General features: G+C 39.0%; 1 protein-coding gene and 1 pseudogene across 1 annotated transcript; both read left to right on the top strand.

Moving 5' to 3' along the window:
* The first annotated feature begins 231 nt into the window (after positions 1 to 231).
* On the top strand, positions 232 to 3,071 carry LOC114165125. Its single transcript, XM_028049793.1, has 7 exons — positions 232 to 536; positions 600 to 725; positions 769 to 1,193; positions 1,406 to 2,154; positions 2,294 to 2,364; positions 2,474 to 2,738; positions 2,880 to 3,071. Exons 1-7 carry the CDS (start codon positions 232 to 234, stop codon positions 3,069 to 3,071), a joined length of 2,133 nt encoding a protein of 710 aa, XP_027905594.1.
* Positions 3,072 to 12,326: 9,255 nt separating this feature from the next.
* On the top strand, positions 12,327 to 24,265 carry LOC114166032 (annotated as a pseudogene).
* Positions 24,266 to 24,611: the final 346 nt, after the last annotated feature.

Raw genomic sequence — 24,611 nt, 5'->3', positions numbered from 1 at the left:
ATTTATTTTCTGCCTTGTTTTATTATTTATTTTAAGTAATGTCCTACAGGGATGTTACAATTAGTATCAGAGCAAAAGTTTTGAAAATATTTTAAAGATATTTTGGGGCTTTTGGGGAGTGAGCTTACCATTTGATTGTGTGTTTGATGTAGTTGCATGTTGGCAAGTTATGAGTGGCTTTGTTTAACTCGTGAATTGATTCTTAATAGTTGAATGTGGCGTATTCAGGCTATGGCTGCTAACAAGAGGAGAAGGAGTAGTGGCGCTGATGACATCGCAGAGGCGATTCACCGGATGGTGGATGCAATGCAGCCACTCGTAGTAGCGCAGCCTAGGACGGTGATTGCACCTATCAGGGTGCCGACCGTGGAGGATTTCTTGCGCCACAAGCCAACTGAGTTCACTGGCAAAGCTTCTCCTGATGAAGCAGAAGCATGGCTCCGCAAATGGGAAAAGATATTCACTGTGATGAACTGTGCGGATGAGCATAAACTTCTGTATGCCACCTACCTTCTGAATGATGATGCTAAGTATTGGTGGGCGGGAATGCAACAACAAATGCAGACCTGAGAGGAACAGGTAGATTGGACCAACTTCAGGACGCGTTTCCTGGAGAAATACTTCCCAAAGACGGCTAAACAAGACAGGGAAGCTGAGTTCCTTGCACTGCAGCAAGGGGATATGACGGTGCAAGAATATGTGAATAGATTTGAGCACCTGCCGAGGTATTACTCGCAAGCTGTTACTGAAGAATGGAGGTGTTTAAAGACATGAGCTGAAGAGGGTGGTAACCCCTTTGAGGGAGAGGAGATTTCTGGTCTTGGTGGAACAAGCCAAGAGTGTTGAACACCTAGAGAAGGGCCCTGGTCCAGTTTTCCGACATCAGAGAAATGTCGCAGAGGCTAGGCAAATGAAGAAGCCCTATAGTCGTCCTCCTACCACCTTAGGAGATTTTAAATGCTTCCAATGTGGGGGAGCGCATTTGAAGAGGAATTGTCCTCAGCTGAAGAGTTCACCCACTAGACAGGGAAGCAGTCGCAAATGCTTCATTTGTGACCAGCCCAGGCATTTCGCTAATCAATGCCCAGAGAAGAAGGCCAGTGCTACGAAGAAACCACCAGCCTCTGGAGCAAAGAGAGCTAGAGCAGTTGGGAGGGTCTTTGCCATGACATCTACTGAGGCTACTCAGTCAGGTAACCTAATATTACAACCTTGTTTACTTGTGGGGCATGATGTATTGGTGTTATTTGATTTTGGCGCAACACATTCTTTTATCTCTAATCTTGTGTGGGGAGATTGAGTCTGGAGAAATGTGATTTGGGGTGTGAGTTGCTTGTTTCAACTCCTTCCTCGGGTCAGGTAGCTACTAGTTCAGTCTGTGTTGGGTGTTCAATGGTGGTGGCAGGTCACATATTCAAGGTGAACTTGGTGTGCTTGCCCTTGGAGGGACTGGATGTGATATTGGGGATGGACTGGTTGTCTAACAATCACATCATAATTGATTGTGGACAGTGCAGTTTGGTATTCCCAGAACATGAAGGGTTGGAATTGATATCAAGTCGGGAAGTTGTGAAAGCATTGCAAGACGGGGCCATGTGTTTTATGGCGGTGGCCAAGCCAGAGAAGAAAAGTGCTACGGAGGTGATCCAATCTATACCGGTGGCAAGCGAATATGCAGATGTCTTTCCAGATGAAGTGCTAGGATTGCCGCCTAGTAGAGACATCGACTTCACCATTGATTTAATTCCTGGTGCAGGTCCAGTGTTTATGGCTCCATACAGAATGGCACCTACTGAGCTCGCAGAACTCAAGAAGCAAATTGAGGAACCATTGGAGAAACAGTTTATTCGACCGAGCGCATCACCTTGGGGAGCTCCAATTTTGTTAGTGAAGAAGAAGGATGGGAGTTCGCGACACTGTGTGGATTATAGGCAGCTAAATAAGCTGACTATTAAAAACAAATATTCGCTGCCAAGGATTGACGATTTATTGGACCAGTTGAAGGGGGCAGGGGTGTTTTCCAAAATAGATCTGAGGTCAGGGTATCACCAGATTTTGGTTAAACTAGAAGATGTGCAAAAGACGGCGTTCAGGTCCAGATATGGTCACTATGAATATGTAGTGATGCCATTTGGAGTGACGAATGCACCAACGGTATTCATGGATTACATGAATAGGATTTTCTGACCCTTGTTAGATAAGTTTGTTGTTGTCTTCATTGATGACATACTTATCTACTCGAGGAATCGGAAGATCATGCTGATCATTTGAGGGTGGTTTTGGATGTGCTTAGAGAACATCAGTTGTACAGGCAAGTTATCCAAGTGCGAGTTTTGGCTTGAGGAAGTGCAATTTCTTGGGCATGTAATATCAGCTAAAGGTATCACGGTGGATCGAGCCAAAATAGAAACGGTACTGAAGTGGGAAAGGCCTAAGACAGTGATAGAGGTGAGGAGTTTCTTGGGCTTGGCAGGTTATTACAGAAGGTTTGTGTAGGGATTCTCAAAGAAGGTAAACCCTCTGACACAGCTCACAAGAAGGATCACCCATTCTCCTGGATGAAGAAGTGTGAAGAATGTTTTGAAGAGATGAAAAGATGTTTGCCTACCGCTCTAGTGTCAGTAATTCCTGATACTGAGAAGAAGTTTGAAGTGTACTGTGACGCTTCTTATCTAGGTTTAGGGTGTGTATTGATGCAAGAACGGATGTCAGTGGCGTATGCCTCACGGCAATTGAAGGTGCACGAGAAAAATTACCCGACTCAAGATTTATAGCTAGCAGCCATTGTGTTCGCTCTTAAGTCTTGGAGGCATTATCTGTATGGCTCTCAATTCCAAGTATTCAGTGATCACAAAAGTTTGAAATACTTGTTTGACCAGAAGGAGCTGAATATGAGGCAGCGCAAGTGGATGGAGTATCTGAAGGACTATGACTTTGAATTGCTCTATCATCCGGGCAAGGCAAATGTTGTAGTTGATGCTTTGAGTCGGAAGAAGATGCGTGTGTCTTGCATGATGATAAAGGAGTTAGAGTTGATTGAGAAACTCAGAGATATGAATCTGGGGATGTAGTTTGGGCAAGACTCTATACAGTGCAGCTTGCTAAAAGTCACTAATGAATTTTTGAATGAAATTCGTGTGGCTCATGGACACGATTTGGAATTGCAACAGTTTGTGGGGTGGTTAGGCACAAAGAAAGGGAAAGATTATCATATGGGAGAGGATGGCATTCTACATTTTAAAGGTAGAGTGTGTGTACCAGGAGGACCTAATTTCAGGAGGCAAATTCTGAAGGAGGGTCATCAGAGTCGTCTTAGCATACATCCAGGTATGACTAAGATGTATAAGGATTTGAAGGAGTCCTTCTGGTGGAATAGAATGAAATCAGATATTGCAGACTTTGTGGCTCAATGTTTGGTATGTCAAAAGGCCAAAATTGAACAACAAAGGCTGAGGGGTACACTACAACCACTAGACGTACCTCAGTGGAAGAAAGACAGTATCTCTATGGATTTTGTGACATATCTTTCGAGGTCGACAAAGGGCTATGATTCAGTCTGGGTGATAGTGGATAGATTGACAAAATGTGCACATTTCTTGCTTATGAATCAGAAGTGGTCGATGGACAGGTTAGCAGAGTTGTATGTGCGAGAAGTGGTGAGATTGCATGGAGTACCCGAGAGCATAGTGTCAGACCGCGATCCTAGATTCACATCACGGTTTTGGCAATCATTGCAGGCGGCTTTGGGCACACATTTGAGGATGAGCTCAGCTTATCATCCTCAGACGGATGGACAGTCTGAGCGGACCATCCAATCTCTAGAAGACTTATTGAGGTCTTGTGTGCTAGATCACATGGGAAACTGGAATGATGTGTTACCTTTGGTGGAGTTCACCTACAATAATAGTTACCAATCTAGTATTGGCATGGCGCCTTATGAAGCATTGTATTGAAGAAGGTGTAGAACTCCATTGTGCTGGTATCAGGGTGGTGAAGCTTTTGTTCTTGGTCCTGAGTTTCTGCAACAGACGACTAGTAAGGTCCAGTTAATCCAAGATCGGATGCAAGCAACTCAGAGTAGGAAAAAGTCTTATGCTGATAAGAGGAGACGGCCACTTGAGTTTGATGAAGGAGACCATGTATTCCTCCGGGTTACTCCAACCACAAGTATCGGAAGGGCTCTTAAATCAAGGAAGTTGACTCCGAGATTTATAGGGCCTTATCAGATTACACGGAGAATAGGAGCAGTGGCGTACGAGATCGCTCTACCACCTCACCTATCCAACTTGCATAATGTGTTCCACGTCTTACAATTGAGGAAATACATTGCAAGTCTAGATCATGTATTAGAGTCAGATGAGGTGCAAGTGCGCGAGGATCTGACTATGCCAGTTGAATCGGTTCGCATATTGGATACTCAGGTCAAGTAACTGAGAGGCAAGGAGTTAAAAACGGTGAAGGTACTCTGGGATGAGACGACACAGGAGATGACGTGGGAAATGGAGGACGTCATGAGGAGGTCATATCCGCACCTTTTTACTGGTAAGTCCTATTTTCGAGGACGAAAATCCTTTTAAGGTGGGGGGGAATGTAAGACTCATGGAGATTAATTAATTAAATAATTAATTAAGTAATAAATGCGAGTGTTGGGAACTTTGAAGGCATTAAATGTTAATTGTATGATGTGGAAAAGTACTAGCTCAAATGGTTGAGAGTACTTGGTTGTGTTCAGAGGACTTGGGTTCGAGTCCTATGTATGCCTGTTGTGTGTTATTTAATTATTATTATTTTGTTTTGGTAATGTAATTGTGAATGGTGAGTGATGATATAGTCATAAGATTATAATGGTTATCACAAAATGTGATTTTGCATAGTGTTTATGCTTTGTTCTTATGATTGGAAAGTCACGGGTTCAAACCTTGTTAGAGGTGAAATAGACTTTATTTTTGCTAATTCTAGTTTGGAGTGGAGGTGAAAGGGCAAAATGAGGAGCAACCAAAGGGCTAGGAAAAACATTTAGGGGAAAAGAGAGGGTTTTGGCAGTGTGGTGAACTGGTTTAAAGAGGAAAACGAAATTAGGAAAATTTCGTGTACTTCAATATTGCTTAGGTTTCTGCGTTTTGTTCTCAAATTGGATTCTGTGTGGTGTGAATTGGGTATGATATGCACTGAAATTGAGAAATTGTGAATGGGATATGGGGTGAAAAGCCTTTTTGGTATGAAATAAGAATCTGATGGGGGTTTTGGTACTGTGATTTTGATTTGTGGCCACATCCTGTGTTTTGAGAATCCAAACGTGTTTACATTATGTTTTATGATTTGATTGATGAAATAGAATGAATGAAAAGGGATTGCATGTAAATTGGCATTGCTTTGGTGTCTCTGGTGCATGGGCAGTGGCGAAACTTTGCAAGTTTCGCCCAAGTTACTCCCTCTCGCCTAGGTGAGAGCTGTAGGAGTTCATACAAGGTTTAGGCTCGAGCATTTCGCTCAGGCGACCAAGGTTGGGTTTGAGCAAAACGTAGTCTCGCCTAGGCGAGGGTGGCTCGCCTAAGTGAGCGCGCAAGGAGTGTTGTGTGTGGTTGAGCGCAAATCCTCGTCCAAGCGAGGGGATTTTGCGTGCTGAACGAATAGGGTCTCGCTCAGGCGAGATGGGCTCGCCTAAGCGAGACAAGGTGGTGCAGTCACTGTATTAAGCTCACTTAAGCGAGGTGGACTAGCCTAAGCGAGACTGATGGTTTAGCTTGGGCGAGGGTCCCTGGCTTGAGCGAGTTTATGCGAATTGTTATGTTTGTGTGTGCTTTATGTGCTGGTTTGGCTACTCTTTCCTAGTTATAGGAAGTCATATGCATGTGTTTGTGGTGTTTGGACTTGATGGACTAAGTCTTTAGGATTTAGGATGTGCTTGGTTTGAGTCGCGAGCGAGGAGTTCGTGATGGGTGGACCGCATGCGGAATGTGAACTGTTTGGTTCACCGGAGGTACTCTTGTTGGGATGAGTGAGCGAGGGAGTTCATCTCATGCTCAACTTGAGAATGCTATGAGCGAGGGAGTTCATAGTAGGAAAGGCAGGTATACGTGTCCGGGTCTGAGCGAGGAGTTCGGATGAACAGGCGTAAGAGTCCGTGAAGCAGGACTACAAACGGGATAGGCTTGTAGGTTGGACCACGAGCGAGAAGGGTCGTGGAAGCACATGAAATCCCAGATTTAGACTACATGCATGAACTCATATTGGTTATGAGTGTGGGAAAATGGGTGTTTTGGAAAATTAATACTTAATTATGAATGGGCTGGGAAGTTATTTGATGTTTATTTATGTTTAATTGCATAGCTCACCCTATCTATTTGTGTGTGGCGATGATCGGGTAATTTATTATCCGGGAGCAGATGATGTTACAGGTGAGCCAAGAGACGCTTAGTGGCGAAGAGTGGGCTCAGTGGACGAGGGGGCTTTTTAACTGTTTTTTTGGTTTAATATATATGTAAATAGATTTCGGTTTTATGGTTTTAGAATATTTGGATTATAAATGTTTTAAAGTTTTAAATTTCCCGTAATTTTGGGAAATGGAGTATTAAATAGATGATGTATTTATTTTCTGCCTTGTTTTATTATTTATTTATTGTTTATTTTAAGTAATATCGTATAGGGATATTACAGCACACATAGGACTAAACTATTTAAGCTAGTACTTTTCTACATCATACACATCAACATTTAATGCCAGAAAAAGGCACCCATTACTCGCATTTATTAATGATTTATTTATTTAATTAATTAAATTTCGCGGGTCTTACAAACACCACGACCCATGGAGAAAATATAACAGATTCAAGATATGCCCACCAAGGTTTGCGTAAGAATCATGTGACTTCCGAAAAAATAGCAATAGCTCCTCAACGTTCATATGCATCATGCCACGGAACTACCAAACCACCCCTTATCTTGCGGAAGGATATCCACTTTATGTACTGCTCCGGAAGATGTAGGCATAGCTCGTTACCAAAGGGAATATATATATATATATATATAGCTTTTGCATGGCTTACTTCCATGTAGGATTAGTGAGAGCAACCTAGGCAGACATAGGAACAAAATCAGTGGTGGTAGAGAGCCAAGCTTTTGGTTTAAATACCAGAGTTGCTTTGGATTGCATGGGATGCACATTAGTCGAAGGAGGTGTTTCAGGGAGGTGTTTTAGTTGACCCTGGAGTAGTATTTGTTTTCTTACCTGGCATTTGACATTGCAATGAGAAGGAAAGAATTCAAAATATGCACAGCTATCTTTGACAAATTTATATACACTCAAAAGATTTTTTGTGATGTTTGGAACACATAAAATATTATGCAGATCAAAATTGGAAGAGTTTAACAGAGAAGAGAGACTTGTAGAGCCAACATGGGTAATAATCAAACATGATCCATTGCCAAGTTGAACATGTTCATATCCATTGTAGTTGGTTTTAGATGTAAAATTTGAAGGACACTTGTTATGTGATGGGAGGCCCCACTATCGAGGTACCAAAGGGATTCATGCATAAATGAAACAATAGACATTTGATCAAAGATATCATTATTGGAAGGAGAAAATTGAGAGTGATGCAGCTGAATAGAAGGTTGGAAATCTTGATCTAAACGGTGCCAACACGAAGCAACGAAATGTCCATATTCATGCATAGTTGACATTGAATGCGAGTATTGGAACTTTGATGTGAAGAAGGTGTTGACTGAGAAGAAATATTTTTTAAATTTCGACCTCCACGTATAGAGAACTATTGACGCGAACGTTCTCGACCACCACGATCTTGAGACCTACCTCGAGTGGAAGAATGCCAAGAGGATGTGGTGGCATGAACCTGAAAGACATTATCAATTTGTTTGTGTTTTTTCAGGCGTTCCTTATGTGCAAGAAGTAAGGCTTCTATTTCTTCAACAGTGTATGGTTCTGTGCATGAGAATATGGAGGTGACAAAGTAGTCATAGTCATTTAGCAAGCCATCAAGAATGGCTTCAACATGATCAGCGTCGGAAAGGGGAGATTCAATGGCAACTAGAGAGTCAACAATTTTCTTGATATCAAGAATATACATAGATATGGAATGATCTTTCTTTGCAATTCTAAGTTGAAGCTTTAACTTTTTAACACGAGCCCTAGATTGACTTGCAAAGTATATTGTTAATTTTTGCCAAATGGCAGCGGAGGTACGCAAACCAACCATTTTGGTTAACATTGAAGACGACATCAAACCTATAAGCCATGCCATAATGAGATTATCTTGCTGTTAGTGATGAATATATGCATGATTGACCATGGAGGATGCTTCTGCTGTTGGCGTCAAGAACTTTGGTGGAGGAGGAGTACCATAAAGAAAGTGGTAGAAGTGTAGCCTGAGGATGGTGGCTAGAATTTGATGCTCCCAAACCAGAAAATTTTCATCATCTAATTTGATGGAAATGGTGGATGTGAATGTATAAGGATAACAGGATGCATAAGTCATGGAGGAAATTTCAGAGTTGTGTGTCTTTGCAGAAGTCATGGTAAAGGAAAAAAATCAAGCTCTAGATACCATGTGGTGATTATGGAAAAGAAGAGAAAGAATAACGTTGCATGAGTATTATTGAGAGAATGTATCTGATACAAGAAGAAGGCACCTTTAATATAGGCAAACCTAGAGAGAAACTAACTAACAGAAATGGGGCCTAGAGGAGAACTAACTAACAAAAACTAGCTATACTACGGTTACAATAGAGGCATACTACATATACCCTTAACAAATAGGTTACTAGGTGCCTTGAAAGGTCATCTTAATATTTTGGTTCAGTGCCTTGAAAGGTCACCACCCGCCTTGTGTAACATCCCGTCAGGATATTACGGTTTTAATTAAGATAAAGTAAATAAAACAAAATTACATCGCAATTAATAATACTTCATTTCCCATAAAGTGCGGGAAATTTAAAACTTTATTAAAACTAGGAATAGTCCAATATTCCATAATTTATAAACGCAAAATATAATAAATATCCACAATGTTTACAATTTATTTTTCAAACCACAAATCATCAAAAACTCCCAAGCTAGCCCACTCTCCGAGCCACACAAGCAGATAAGGTGAGCCAAAAAGATAACACATAAAATATATATCAAACATATATATATATATATATATATATATATATATATATATATATATATATATATATATATAAAGCACAACAAGAAATTTCCTCCATTCATTTCCCCATGGCCACAACCATGTTGATATCAGCTTGCATCAAGGAAAATTCATAATTTCCCCCTTTCAAACAACCCTCATATTTGGTGGTTTTTCAGCCCCCTAATTTCCCCCTTTCAAACAACCCTCATATTTGGTGGTTTTTCAACCCCCTTTTTGGCTGCCCTTCTGCTAGGGTTTTCTCTACCCGGGTTTTCTCTACCCTTTCATATTCAAGTCACAACTGATTTTTTTAGCAAGAATAGATTTAAATTTGGTTCACCAAGGTTCGAATCCACAACCATGTTAAAGCCAAATCAATACTAAATCATCAAGCCAAATCATGTTTCTTGCAAATTCACATAATTCAATAATCATGTTATCACACAATATGACCATGCATAATATTAAAATTAGAAATAACACAAACAACACATAATTAACACAACCAAAGTCCTTTCACACAATAAAGTACTCTTAACCTTTTGAGCTAGTACTTTTTCACGTCACATCAATCAATATTTAATGCATTAAAGGTTTTCACTTCCCGCATTTATTATTTAATTAATTATTTAATTATTTAATTTTCACGGGTCTTACACCTTGAGAGATCACCTTAATTTTTTTACTTAGTGTCTTGAAAGGTCACTTTAATTTTTTGGTTTAGTGGCTTGAAAGGTCACTAGGTGCCTTGAAAGGTCACCTTAATTTTTTAAGCGCCTTGATAAATCACTTTTGCTTTTTTGTGAGATGCCTTGATTGATCGCCCTTGTGAATTGATCTTTAAATATGACTACAAAATCAAAGTTAGAAACCCATATATAACTATATATATATATATATATATATATATATATATATATATATATATATATAATAATTGTATCATTTATAATTTTCTTTCTAGTATTCTACAAGTAAGGGTTCAACGTTTTTCCTAACGACATTTTACAGATAGGGATTTCTATTTTCTTACTTGCATTTTACAAGTCAAGAATCAACGTTTTTTCAATCAACATTTTATAGATACAGACTTCTATTTTCTTACTTGCATTTTACAAGTAAGCGGTCTACATTTTCCCTATCTACATTTTACATATAGGGTCTTCAATTTTCTTTCTACTTGCATTTTATGAGTAATAGATCGACATTCTCCCTATCTGCATTTACAGATAGGGTTTTCAACTTTCTTCTTACGTGCATTTTACAAGCAAGTAAGAGGTTAGCATTTTTCCTATCTTCATTTGACAAATAGAATCTTCAATTTTCTTCTCACCTGCATTTTACAAGTAAGAGATCTACATTTTATTTATCCATATTTACACATAGGGTCTTCATCTTCCTATCTGCATTTTACAGATAGGGTCTTCAATATTCTTTTCATCTACATTTTACAAGTAAGGGATCAAATTTTCTCTATCTGTATTTTACAGATAGGGTCTTCAATTTTCTTACTTGCATTTCACAAGTAATAGATTGACATTTTCCCTATCTGCATTTATAGATAGGGTCTTCAATTTTTGTCCTCACCTGATAGACAAAAAATATGTCTCAATAAATATTGTTCACTAACCACAACAATCACTAAAGTGATATAAAAAAAATGAAACGACAATTCCATATAAGGCACACATAATCAAACATCAATGCAAATAAGCAAATCATAGTTCAAATCTTATGTAATATCGAAGAATTTAGGTTATGTGAAATAAGGTTTATGCTAGTAATTGGTGGTTTTGAACTGGTTGTGTTTGCTAATGGGTTGGTGGTGGCGATTGTGGCTACATTAGAGGCGTATGATTGTGATGGCATTTCGAGAGGCAAAGTGTGAGGCGACACTTTTTCAAAATCGTGAGTGGTCTCCATGTGGTTCATCCACGGGATACACAATGATTGCGAAAGGCATTAGGACAACATGGTTTAAGGACAAGCGAGAGAGTGTAGATGGTTCAATAGGACGTGACAAGATAGAGTGTGAACGCTCCATACTGCCACCCAATTGTTTGTGGTTGTAAGTATTGAAATAGTAAAATATTTGGGCGTCAGGAACTGTTTTACCGACGCCCCATGGTGGGCGCCAAAATGTTTTAGCCAAAAGGTAAGAGGCGAATTAGCTAGAGCATTCAAAATTATGTTCCCCCTTGTCCTAATTACCTCCTCTTATTATATGATCTCCTTCGAGTCCCCCAACCTTTGACTTGCCATCTCTCATTAAGGTCTTTCTTCAATACTATTCTTTGTCTTTAATATTTCTATTTAAGTCTGCAATCATTATTCTAATACCGATAGTTTCAAATCTTACCTGACCTTTTGTCATCCATCCAGACTCGATTTCTAAAATGGGTTTTGGCCTAATGACTCAATCAGCGTTGTACCTAACACTACATTACTCCGATCTAAAAGACTAAAAGGCCTATAAAATATAAAGAAATCGCTCAGTGTATTGGTACTAGGGATGACAAAAACACTTGTGCCCGCAAATAAAATCAGCGGCGGATAGTTAGTACCCGCAAGTATTTATTACCCGCGGGTAGCATGTGTTTTAATACCCGCTTATAAATGGGTCGGGTGCGGGTATCATATTATTCGTACCTGCGGATACCCGTTACCCGCAAAAAAATTAAAATTATATTTTATTAAGTTAAATTTAATTAAAATTAAAATTAGCAGTATATTTTATTATGTCAAATTTAATTATAATTATAATTATAATTTAATTTATATTTTATTTTTATAATTTTATATTAAACAATTTATAAAATATATATTTTTTAAATATTTGCAGGTATCGAGTATCCATAGATACTCGTGAGTTTTAAAAATATCCACGGATATTTTTAAACAAATATCCGACAGATAAACAGACAAATAACGGACAAATTTTTTCATGGATCAAATTACAAGTAGGCATTATTCATACTCGACCCGATTTGTTGCCATGGCTAATCGGGTCTAATGACCAAATCGCATTTGGCTTAACACTACACAAATAATAAAATATTCATTTTTATTTATGATGTATTCGTATGTTCACGTCAGAGTTCTTTCTACTATTCTAAACATTTTATAAAGAGAATTGTCCAGATTCTATTTTAGAATTCATTCAGAAGACTGAAAAGCAGAAAGTAGTGTTCTGGGTCTTCTCTCAGCATTTCTGCATTATTGGTTTCCCTTCACCAACGGTTGACTTGAATTCTTCTGATGGACTTCAAATCTACGCAGTCGTTCTCGAAATCGAAACACCAACGGATTCACGACGTGTTCATCAACTTCAGGGGAGAAGACACCCGCAGGAAGTTCGTTTCTCATCTCCACTGTGCCCTCTCAAAAGCTGGAATCAACACCTTCTTTGACGAGGAGAATCTTGTCAAAGGAATGCAGCTTCAAGAACTCATGCGAGCAGTAGAAGGATCGCAAATAGCGATTGTTGTTTTCTCCCAAACCTACACTGAATCAACTTGGTGCCTTGACGAGCTTGAACAAATCATCAAATGCAGCCAAACTCAGGGCCAGAGTGTTCTCCCTGTGTTTTACGAGATTGACCCATCCGATGTACGTCATCAGAAGGGTGATTTTGGAAAATCGTTGGAAGAAACTGCTCGGAGAACCTATTCAGGAGAACAACTGGAGCGTGCCTTGTCCAGGTGGAGGCGTGCACTTAACAAAACAGCAGGTATCGGTGGTTGGGATATAAGAAATGTCAGGTAAAGCAATGACTCCTTGGTAATTTATTTGGTTTGAGACTGAATGATGGATACTTTAGTGACTGTTTTATACTTATGGTTGAGCTTGAAGGAATGAAACTAATAAATTATGAAAGAATTTCTGTGTCTATTCACATGGCAAGAAGGTTCATATATACACGATACATGGTTCTATTTTGGTATCAGGTTTCCTAAACTTATGCCTGCAAATTCCTAAAAGATTGTGCCTATCATATTTCCCTGGACAACATGAATAAAATCCCCAAACATAAGCCTAATAATAATTATGCATTTAATACAAAAGATTGCTGCAACAGATATTTTATTTCCTATTATCCCCCCTCAAGGTGGTGCGTGTGGAGTCCAAATGCCCAGCTTGCCAAGTAAATCATGAAACTGAGTGCGTCCCAAAGCTTTTGTAAAAGTATCTGCGAGTTGGGTGCGAGTGGGAACATAAGATGGTTGCAAATTTTGACAGACAATCTCATCACGAATAAAGTGACAATCAACGTCAATATGTTTGGTACGCTCATGAAAAACAGGATTCTTTGCAATGTGTAATGCAGCTTGATTGTCACAATAAAGTTGTATGGGCATGGAATGAGTGACCCCAAGATTGGAAAGAACACTTTTGATCCACTTCAGTTCACATGTGGTACTAGCCATGGAACGATACTCAGCCTCAGCAGACGAACGAGCCACTGTATTTTGTTTTTTAGTTTTCCAAGAAATAGGAGAATGTCCAAGAAAAACAATCCACCCAGTGAGAGACTTACGAGTGAGTGGACAAGCGGCCCAATCAGAATCACACCAACCAGAAAGTTGGAGATCACAACGACTATCTAATAACACTCCTTGGCCAGGGTTACTTTTGAGATAGCGAACCACTCGTAAGGCAGCTTCCCACTGCTCTGTTCGCGGTTGTTGCATGAACTGGGAAAGAACATGGACACAATACGATAATTCTGGTCTGGTGAAACATAAGTAAATGAGGCGTCCCACTAACCGGCGATAGCGATCAGGATTAGCAAGAAGTTCGCCATTGGCAAGACCAAGGTGATGATTTTGTTCGAGTGGGGTACTAGCTGGTTTCGCACCAAGTAGGCCAACCTCACTGATAATATCTAGAGCATATTTTCGTTGACAAAGAAAAATACCTGTAGAGGATCGAGCAACTTCCACTCCTAAGAAGTATTTTAACTTGCCCAAATCTTTCATACGAAACGTCGACTGAAGTAGTCTTTGAAACATTGTATGGAGTCATGATTATTTCCACATATAATCAAATCATCGACATACACTAGAACCACCAATTGTATATTTTTATCATGAAGTGTGAACAAAGAGTAATCTGAGTAAGACCGTTGGAAACCATACTCTCTAAGGGCCCGAGATAGTTTAGCAAACCAACAGCGTGGGGCTTGCTTTAACCCATACAATGATTTGTGAAGTTTACAAACCATATCTGAATGAGATGAGCGAAAGCCCGGTGGAAATTTCATGTAGATCTCTTCTTGCAAATCACCATGTAGGAACGCATTATGTACATCCATTTGGTGAAGTTCCCAATGCTTTGCAGCAGCCACCGCAAGAACAATTCGCACAGTGACCATTTTTGCTACTGGAGCGAAAGTTTCGTTGTAATCTATGCCTTCAATTTGATGATTTCCAAGGATAACCAAACGAGCTTTAAACCTTTCTATGGTTCCATTAGCATGATACTTGATTTTATAAACCCACTTGCATCCTAGTGCCCTTTTTTGTGGTGGAAGGGGGCACACGGTCCATGTATTATTATCTTCAAGTGCTTGTATTTCTTGTTGCATTGCCGAATGCCATCTCTTATCTTTTATTGCTTCTGAAAATGTCATGGGCTCTTTCTCCATTGTCATAGATGCAAGAAACCTACAATGCTTCACTGAAAATTTTTCACAATTAGCATAATGAGCAATAGGATAAAGCACCTTTGATTGTCGTTGCGGAGTGGGTGAACAATTAGATAGGCTCCCAAAAGTTCGCACTGTATTGGTCACGTAATCTCGAAGCTTTATAGAGGGAACTCGGACACGCTTGCCTCGCCCAAACTGCTCTTCATTTTCTGGTTGTGAATCAATTGCAACATCAATTATAGTATCGTGTGCATCCTCAAGATTTGTACCTCCCCTGATGTCGACATGTGTGTCACAGCCTGCTAACTCAGTGGTCGTGAGCAGCTCATGATTCTCACTTTCAATGTTAAAATTGGCTTCTCCATTCTGCATTTCAAGTATTGGCTGATTGTTGGACCTGTCATTGTTCTCAAAAGGAAACTCTGCCTCAAAAAAATCAACATCTCTTGATACAAAATAAGTGTTGGTGTCCAAATCAAACAATTTCCATCCTTTCTTTCCATGTGGGTAGCCCACAAAAACACACTTCTTACTTCTAGTGGCAAATTTATCTCCCTTCCATCCTTGGTTATGAGCGTAACATAGAGACCCAAAAACTCGAAGATGATCATAGGAAGGTGGTTTCCCATTTAGCACCTCATAAGGGGTTTTCCCATTCAACAAAGGTGTCGGTGTCCTATTTATCAAATATCCTGCAGTCATAATACATTCACCCCAAAAAGACAGAGGAAGATTACCTTGAAATCTCAATGCTCGAGCCACATTAAGTATGTGTCTATGTTTCCTTTCAACTCGTCCATTTTGTTGAGGTGTTCCGGTGCATGATGTTTGAAACATAATTCCACGTTCAAGAAACTTTGTTCTCAAACATGTAAATTCTGTTCCATTATCGCTTCGAATCATCTTAACTTGCTTTTCATATTGTCTCTCTATTATGGCAATAAAATTCATCAAGGCACGAGAAGCTTCCTTTTTATCTAGTAACAAAAAAATCCAAATTGCTCGAGAATAATCATCCACTATAGTTAAAAAATAATAAGCACCACACGAAGAAGGAGTTTTGTAAGGTCCCCACAAGTCACAATGAACCAGATCAAATGCACTGGCAGCTTTATGATTACTTAAAGGGAAACTATCTCTAGTTTGCTTAGCCCTTTGGCACACATCACATGCCTTATTTCCATAGTTATTATTCTTGCTACTAGTATTTGAAACTAACTCAGTAATTTTCAAAGAGGGATGCCCCATTCGCTTATGCCAAAGATCAAGTGACATCACAGCATCAACTTTGAAAGGCTTTCTCATGGCGAATTCCTCTGAAATAGTAGAGCCCATCTATTCGTTCACCCAACCCAATCAACGTCCTCGAAGTGCGGTCCTGCATCACACACAAAGAATTAGTGAACTGCACTATACAGTTCGTCTCATCTATCAACTGAGTTACAGATATCAAGCTGCAGTTTAATTTAGGCACATATAATACGTTATTTATTTTCAGCCCTCCTTCAAGAGTTGTTGTCCCCTCCTTAGTTGCAACAACTTTTTGTCCATCTGGAAGTCCGATGGGACATCCTTGTACATTCTTCAATTCTTGAAGTAATTTCAAGTTTCCTGTCATGTGGTTTGAAGCTCCTGTATCAATGATCCAAGTTTCTTTACCTGTCATTCTTTCATTGGCATTTGCCTTCTGATTATTCAAGATCTCTACCAATGTTTGCCATTGTTCCGTACTCAATCCCATGAGACCTCCCTTGTCTACCTCTGTTGCTGTCTCAGGTGCTCTTTGAACAGCAACTTGAGCAGCATTTGCTCGCACACCTCTGCCACGTCCAGAGTTGGTACCTCGTCCTTGTTGTTGCCCTTTCACGCGAGCAACTCCTTTCCCTTCATGACGTGGTCTATCACCCCACCAATCTGGATATCCAACAAGTTGGAAACAACTCATGGTGTCATGGCCTGTCCGATTGCAATTTGAACATACTATTCCTTTGTCTTTTGTATTTTCTCGTCCTCTCATCCCTCCACCGGTTTGTACAGCCAAACCAACAATCTCTATTCTTTCTTCCTTGGTTCTAACAATGGCCTTCACGCGTTCTTCTTGTATCAAGATGGAATACACTCTATTCAATGATGGTAATGGATCGGTTGCAAGAAGATTTGAGCGAACCGTTCCATACAACAAGTCATCTAATCCCATCAAGAATTGGTGTACCTTCTCTTCTTCCCTTCGTCTCTCTAACTGTGCCTTGATGTTGCATTTGCACCCTTCACATGTGCATGTTGGTATTTGTTGGTAGTTTCCCAACTCATCCCACAACGTCTTGAGCTTTCCATAGTAGTTTACCATGGCCATCCCTTTTTGTTTGCATTCAGCCAGTTCTGATTTCAATTGTTGGACCCTTGGCCCATTCACAACTGAAAAACGTTCTTTAATGTCGTCCCACAGTTCCTTTGCGTTCTCCCTATAAGAAATGGTAGAACGCAAAGAGGTTTCAATGGTGTTTAGAATCCAAGACACCACCATAGATTGCACGGTCCACCAATCCTCAATTTCTGGTGAGTCTTCATTTGGTTGTTGTACTGTGCTGTCAAGAAACCCCCATTTACGTCGTGCACGTAACGAGGTTCTCACAGCTTTTGCCCATTCTTCATAATTTTCACCCCGAAGTTGAACTTGGGTGATTATGCTCCCTGGATTGTCGTTCGAATTCAGATCATACGGTGATGGCTTCTTCCTTACCATCCCATGTATTTCTACAAATTTCTCTTTCTCAGAACCTGGTTGCTCTGATGCCATAATAAATTATGAAAGAATTTCTGTGTCTATTCACATGGCAAGAAGGTTCATATATACACGATACATGGTTCTATTTTGGTATCAGGTTTCCTAAACTTATGCCTGCAAATCCCTAAAAGATTGTGCCTATCATATTTCCCTGGACAACATGAATAAAATCCCCAAACATAAGCCTAATAATAATTATGCATTTAATACAAAAGATTGCTGCAACAGATATTTTATTTCCTATTAGAAACTGAACTAGTGAGACAAATTGTTGACCGCGTTCAGACATTACTGGACAACGAAGACTTGTCTATTACAGGATATCCTGTTGGACTAGAATCCCGAGCGCAAGAAGTGATTGGACTCATTGAAACTCGTTCCACCCAAGTCTGTATGATAGGAATTTGGGGTATAGGGGGATCGGGGAAAACTACCGTTGCCAAAGCCATCTACAATATGATTCATCGTAGATTCGTGGATAAAAGTTTCATTGAGAATATCAGAGAAACTTGTCAAAATCATGGTAGAGGGTATGTTCATTTGCAAGAACAGCTTCTTTCAAATATCCTGAAAATGAAGCTGGAGATACATAGCGTTGGGATGGGGACGACTTTGATCGAGAAAAGACTTACAGGAAAAACGGCATTCATTGTACTTGATGATGTGAATGAGTACAGCCAAATAAAAGCTGTGTGTGGAAATCGTAAATGGATTGGTCAAGGAAGTGTAATAATCGTTACAGCTAGAGATGTTAGCCTCCTTAATAGACTTGAAGTTGATTATGTTTATGAGATGGATAAAATGGATGAAGACGAGTCCCTTCAGCTTTTCAGTTTTCATTGTTTTGGAGATGCAAAACCAAAAGAAGACTTCAGTGAACTTTCAAGAAACGTCGTTGCTTATTGTGGAGGACTACCTCTGGCTCTTGAGGTGCTCGGTTCTTATTTATATGACAAGACGTCAAAGAGAGAGTGGGAAAGTGTATTGTTGATGCTAGAAAAAATTCCCGTTGGTGAGATTCAGCGGAAATTAAGAATAAGCTTTGATAGTTTAAACAACGACATGGAGAAGGATATATTTCTTGATGTCTGTTGTTTCTTTATTGGTAAAGACATTGGTTATGTCACGGAGATACTAAATGGTTGTGGACTTTGTGCTGATACAGGTTCTCGTAGAGCGTGGCCTCATCAAAGTAGAAAAGAACAACAAACTTGGAATGGATCCTTTAGTACGAGAAATGGGAAGAGAGATAATTCGTGAAAACTCAAGAAAGGAGCCTCGGAAGCACAGTCGATTGTGGTTTCAAAATGATGTAGTTGAAGTACTGACAAAGAATACTGTAAGTACATTTCATATGCACGGTTTTCATTTTCTTTCAAAAGTGTTTTCTTTTCCATGTGCAATATAAGTATACTCAACATAAAAAACTTCTCGATTTATTAGCCTCTGCTCTTTTCATCACAGGGGACAGAAGCTATTGAGGGATTGGTTCTGAAAATGCATTCAACCAGCAGAGATTGCTTCAAAGCCTATTCTTTTCAGAAAATGGAGAGATTGAGACTCTTACAACTCCATCATGTACAACTTGATGGAAATTATGGGTACCTTTCTAAACAACTGAGATGGATATCTTGGCATGGATTTCCCCCAAAATTTCTGCCAAACAACTTTTATATGGATCATGTAATTGCGATTGATTTAAAACACAGTCATCTTCAATTCCTCTGGAAACAATCCCCGGTATTCATAACATGCCTTTTTCTTGTAAAATTTATAGATTGATTAAAATAAAAGTAATTATTTCTATTTACTACTATTTCATTTTTTATTTTATTCTCTAATATTTGTCCATAAAAACAACAACATTGTTGTAGGTTTTGAAGTGGCTAAAGATCCTTAATCTCAGTCACTCCAGGTACTTGAGAAAAACCCCTGATTTTTCGAGACTACCAAGTCTTGAGCAGCTCATTCTCAAAGATTGTCCAAGTTTATTAACGATACACAAATCCATTGGTGATCTGCGTAATATTTTATTGATAAATTTGAAGGATTGTACAAGCCTAACCAATCTCCCCAAAGAGATATATGAGTTGAAATCTGTGAAAACATTCATCCTTTCTGGTTGTTCAAAGATTGACAAATTGGGAGAAGATATGGCACAGATGGAATCCTTGGTAACTCTAATTGCTGATCATATTTATGTGAAACAGGTCCCCTTTTCAATAGTAAGCTCGAAAAGTATTGGATATGTATCCTTATGCGGATTTGAAGGACTGGCACGAAATGTTTTTCCTGCTTTCATCTGGTCTTGGATGCCAGCAACAATGAATCCCCTCTTATATACTCATCCGTTTTATGTCACATCATGTTATCTGGTTTCCATGATTACACAGAATAATACTTTTGGTGAACTTGCACCAATGCTTACAAGCCTTCCAAATCTTCGAAGTGTGTTGGTGCAATGTGAGACAGAGTCTCAATTATCTAAACATGTAAAAACAATTCTGGTTGAACATGCTCTAAGTTTTATGGAATCAGGAATTTCAAGGCATCACTTGAGGTCCTCTTTGATTGGAGTTGGAAGTTACAAAGCATTCTTCGATATTCTCAGCGATAGGATATCTGAGGTTAATTCCTTCTCTAGCTTTTACCTTTCTCTACTATACCTTCACTGTTCATTTTAGCTACTAGTTATGAGAACTTGAAATAATCCTTATGATGCGTCTTTCAGTTACCACGCTCTCATTTAAAATTATCATGTTTAGCAGAAGGAATTTAATTGCCACTTTCTTCCGCCTACACTTGTTTCGTATTTGTTAGGTTCCCATTGAACATAAAAGAACGTGAAAGATCTCTGAGACATAACAGAAATGCATTATAAATTCATATTGATGTGCCGTTGATATATATACAGAACAAAAACTATTAACCAAATTTGTTTGAATTAATTATCATTGTTGTGTTTCAATTTATGCATTAAGTGGTTGGGGATGAAATCTCCAGGTTTCTGTGTATAGAAAAACATTTGTTAAGAGATGCTAGAGTCATAATCTTTCAATATTTCAAAACTTTAGACATGAGTTTATGACGAGTAAACCGAAGTTGGGAAAGGAGATCAAATTGATTCTTATAACTCAAAACCACAAAGTTCTTACAAAAGGAAACTTTAATCCATTTTCTTTCAGAATTCATGTATATCTGCTATGGCATTACACATTATTCTTAAGTTAAATTATCTAGAACTCTAGACCATCTTAACAAGACCTTAATTTCCCGCTAAGTAGTCTTTAATGTCTACTAAGTAATCTAGAATATGTTGAATAGTAACGAAGTCCCACTAGTGTAGCCATTAATCCTCACTACATACATCATTATTACTAATGAAAATATGAATGATTCACCTTTTGGTAGTTTTTGATCTTGGCATGTGACTATTAGGTTTTTAATTAAAAATATAATATAAATTATGTAATACCCCATTTAAATAATAAAGTAGTCAAATTGAATATTACACAGAATAATATAAAGAGCCAAGATGCAGAGTGTAGAATCACTCCTTAAAGACATCTAAGGTACTTAAAATGGAATACTGAGGCACACCACGATGCCAATACAGGACATAGTACAAAGTTCAACAATAATCAAATTAATACTAAAAGACAAGTCAATACATGGGCCATAGTCCTAAAAGAAAGCCCAAATAAACGGAATCCAACCCAGGCAGGCTATGCAGCGGAGTCAACATTTCCCTGTTGACTACAAGGAGTTCTCGCATTTGCTCACATCAATAAATTGATGATCATCGCAAAAAGAGAAAACCACACATATAACAATCAAACAGGCAAAAGGGTAAGCTAGAGTAGAAAGTGATTTATCATACAATTACTTACAATTTCATAATCCAAGATACATATGTCAACCAATCATGTTATGACATGCAACCAATACACTAAGACTCAAGACACGACTCATCCAGATACATATAATTAGTCGGATTCAGCGGATGCTTGCACTTGTTGTGGCCTTTGCTGCTCTACCGAGTTGCTCTACCTAGCTAATTGTTACAGTGTTTCATCCTCCCATGCACAAGGTTAGCCTTAAACTGTTCCAGGCCTCCTGCTACTCTCACCACTTGAGTCAGTACGCTCTACGTGAAACTAACTAACTTTTTAGAGCGTCAGGATGTAATCCTTACCTTGAATCCTTACTAAATTATATAAATGAGGCACCACCATGAACTCCCACTAACAGGAGTCATGGAATTATGTCCTCACCAAATGAGGCACCACCACGAGATGTCACCTAGAGATTCATGAAATTACGCCCTAACCAATGAGGCACCACCAAGAAACTATCGTGGAATTACGTCCTAACCAAACCAACACCATGTTTCCATCAATCAATATAGAATCATTTCTTATGTCAAAACCGTGCCACTTTTATAACCAACCATCCCATACATGTCACATGCCAAGGTCATGTTCAACTTATCAATCACAGACCATAAACCATTTTACTCATACCTATTCACCCAATTCATGCTTCACAAGATTAATCAATCTAAACATATGGCAAACATCCAAGAACAAAGAAACAAACAGAACAAGCACACCTCTCGCCCAGCTTCTTGCTCAGGTAGGAAGGTCTCGCTCAGACGAGAGGGTTCTCTCGCTCAGGCGAGCTCCTTCCGCCTAGGCAAGAGCTCGAAAAGAGGAACAGTAGCTTCCTGCAATTTCTCACCGAGCCCTTCTCGCCTGAGCGAGATTGCACCTCGCTCAAAACGAAGACTTGTCGCTTAAGCGACAAAACGAAGACTTGTCGCTTAAGCGACAACTCGAGCAGGAAACCTGGGCGAGCCTTTGTTAGTCTCGCCTAGGCGAGACGTGCTCGCTTGGGCGAGAAAACCAGTGCTCACCACTGTTCTCTTGTGCAACAATTCAATAAACACAACCCAAACAACTCAATAAGGCAATTCATAAGCTCATAGCAGCATACAAACCATACAATCGTGAAATAGTAGCAAAGCAAGCAGAAAACGTAATGAACAAGTGAACCCTAACTTCCTTTACTTGGAAAGAGCTAGTATGAGATTTCGACACCAAACAACGAGCACAATAGTTCGAGGAACAAATAAAAGAGCTGGAAAGGGGAACAAGTTTGAAACCAAACCCTAGCAGAGCTTCTGTTTTGGGAACAAAGGGGAAGGAGTAAAGCACTGTTTTTGCAAAGTGAGTGCAGAATAAGGGTCATTGTCTGCTTTAGGGGCCTTGGCACAATATGGATCAACCTTAGGCCCAAACTGATTTGGAGCCGCCCTTAAAAATTAGGGCAGAATAAATAGGGGGCCTTACAAATTACAAAGAAAAAATGAGAAATTAAATCATATCAGTTTGCCTATCCCAAAAGTTATACAATTCACTTTTAATTTATTAAAAATACTCATTTTGTAATTTTGGAATGATAAGGTGAGGAGTCCATTGCATAAATGACTAAGCTTGTTTTCTCATGTTATAGGGATTATTGGCAACCAATGAGGCATGTGAAGTTTTACTTCCAGGTGACAATTATCCTTATTGGTCGGCCCATACAGGTGATTGACATTCAGTGTATTTCACTGTGCCTGAAGACGGTGGCATGAAGGGAATGACTTTGTGTATTGTTTGCTTATCAAACCCCGAAATCAAGCCCACCGAACGTCTTACTAGTGTCTTAATTGCTAATTACACAAAGCGCACCCTGCAGATACACAAGCAAGACACTGTGATTTCCTTTAATGATGAAGATTGGAAGGAGATAATATCACATTTGGGAGGTGGAGACAAGGTGGAGATTTTTGTGACTTTTGGTGATGACTTGGTGGTCAAGAAAACAGCTGTCTATCTGATGTATGGCGAATCACATGACATACAAATTAAGCCCACGAATTCTGAACCGAATGATGTAGAAATTGAGCCTAGGCATTGTGAATCAAATGATATCGAAGTTGAGCCGATGCATTGTGAATAAAATGGTATCGAAATTAAGCCGATCCATTGTTAAGCAAATGACATAAAAATTGAGCCCATGAATTCTCAATCAAATGTCTTGGAAATAAAGTCTGAACCTAAGCCAAATGGAAATGGCTGCACTAGATTCTTCAAGAAATTTGTAACTTTGAAATGATAAAAAATTTATTGTATGGGTGAGGAGTCCATTGCATAAATGACCAAGCTAGTTTTCTCATGTTACAGGGATTGGCAACCAATGAGGCTTGTGAAGTTTTACTTCCAGATGACAAATTATCCTTAGGGTGTTGCTTACCATACACATTTCTTCATCCACCCCATCAAAACAATTACCGGAAAACTTCTCTGTAAAAGGGAGGGCTGTTGATATCAGCAAAAAAAATAAAAATTCCGGAACTATTTTTGTATTCCGAAAAATGAATTCCGGAAGTGTTAGGATGCAAGGAGAAAATCATATGGTGCAGGAAATCATTCTCTTATCCTCATTGGTCGGCCCATAGAGGTGATGGACATTCAGTGCATTTCACTGTGCCTGAGGACTCTGGCAAAAAGGGAATGCCTTTGTGTATTGTTTATTTCTCAAACCCCCAAATCAAGCCAACCGAATGTTTTACTAGATTATTAAATTGTTAATTACAAAGCACCCTGCATATATACACTGTGATTTCCTTTATGATATGTTCGCTTGTGCGGATTTACTCTGCAAACAGATTTAATTGAGCGAATTTACATGGATGAAAGTTGTTTAGTTCCCACGATTTGTGACCGACGGAGAGGATTTACGGGATGACCATCTCACCAAAATGAAAAGATTTAAAGATAAATCAATTTTTTAACATAACATTCCTAATACCACATTCGCGTACCATTAATATATATATATATATACATATATATATATATATATATATATATATATACTAGGCTTTAATATGTTATTCATGACTTTTACCATTAACTTTAATATAAATTTCAATACTTAATTTTATAACTCATTTTTAGTAACAAGTATCAATATA

Source organism: Vigna unguiculata, chromosome 10, assembly GCF_004118075.2.
Source record: "Vigna unguiculata cultivar IT97K-499-35 chromosome 10, ASM411807v1, whole genome shotgun sequence".
Taxonomy (NCBI): domain Eukaryota; kingdom Viridiplantae; phylum Streptophyta; class Magnoliopsida; order Fabales; family Fabaceae; genus Vigna; species Vigna unguiculata.
This window is presented reverse-complemented; position numbering and strand designations above follow the sequence as displayed.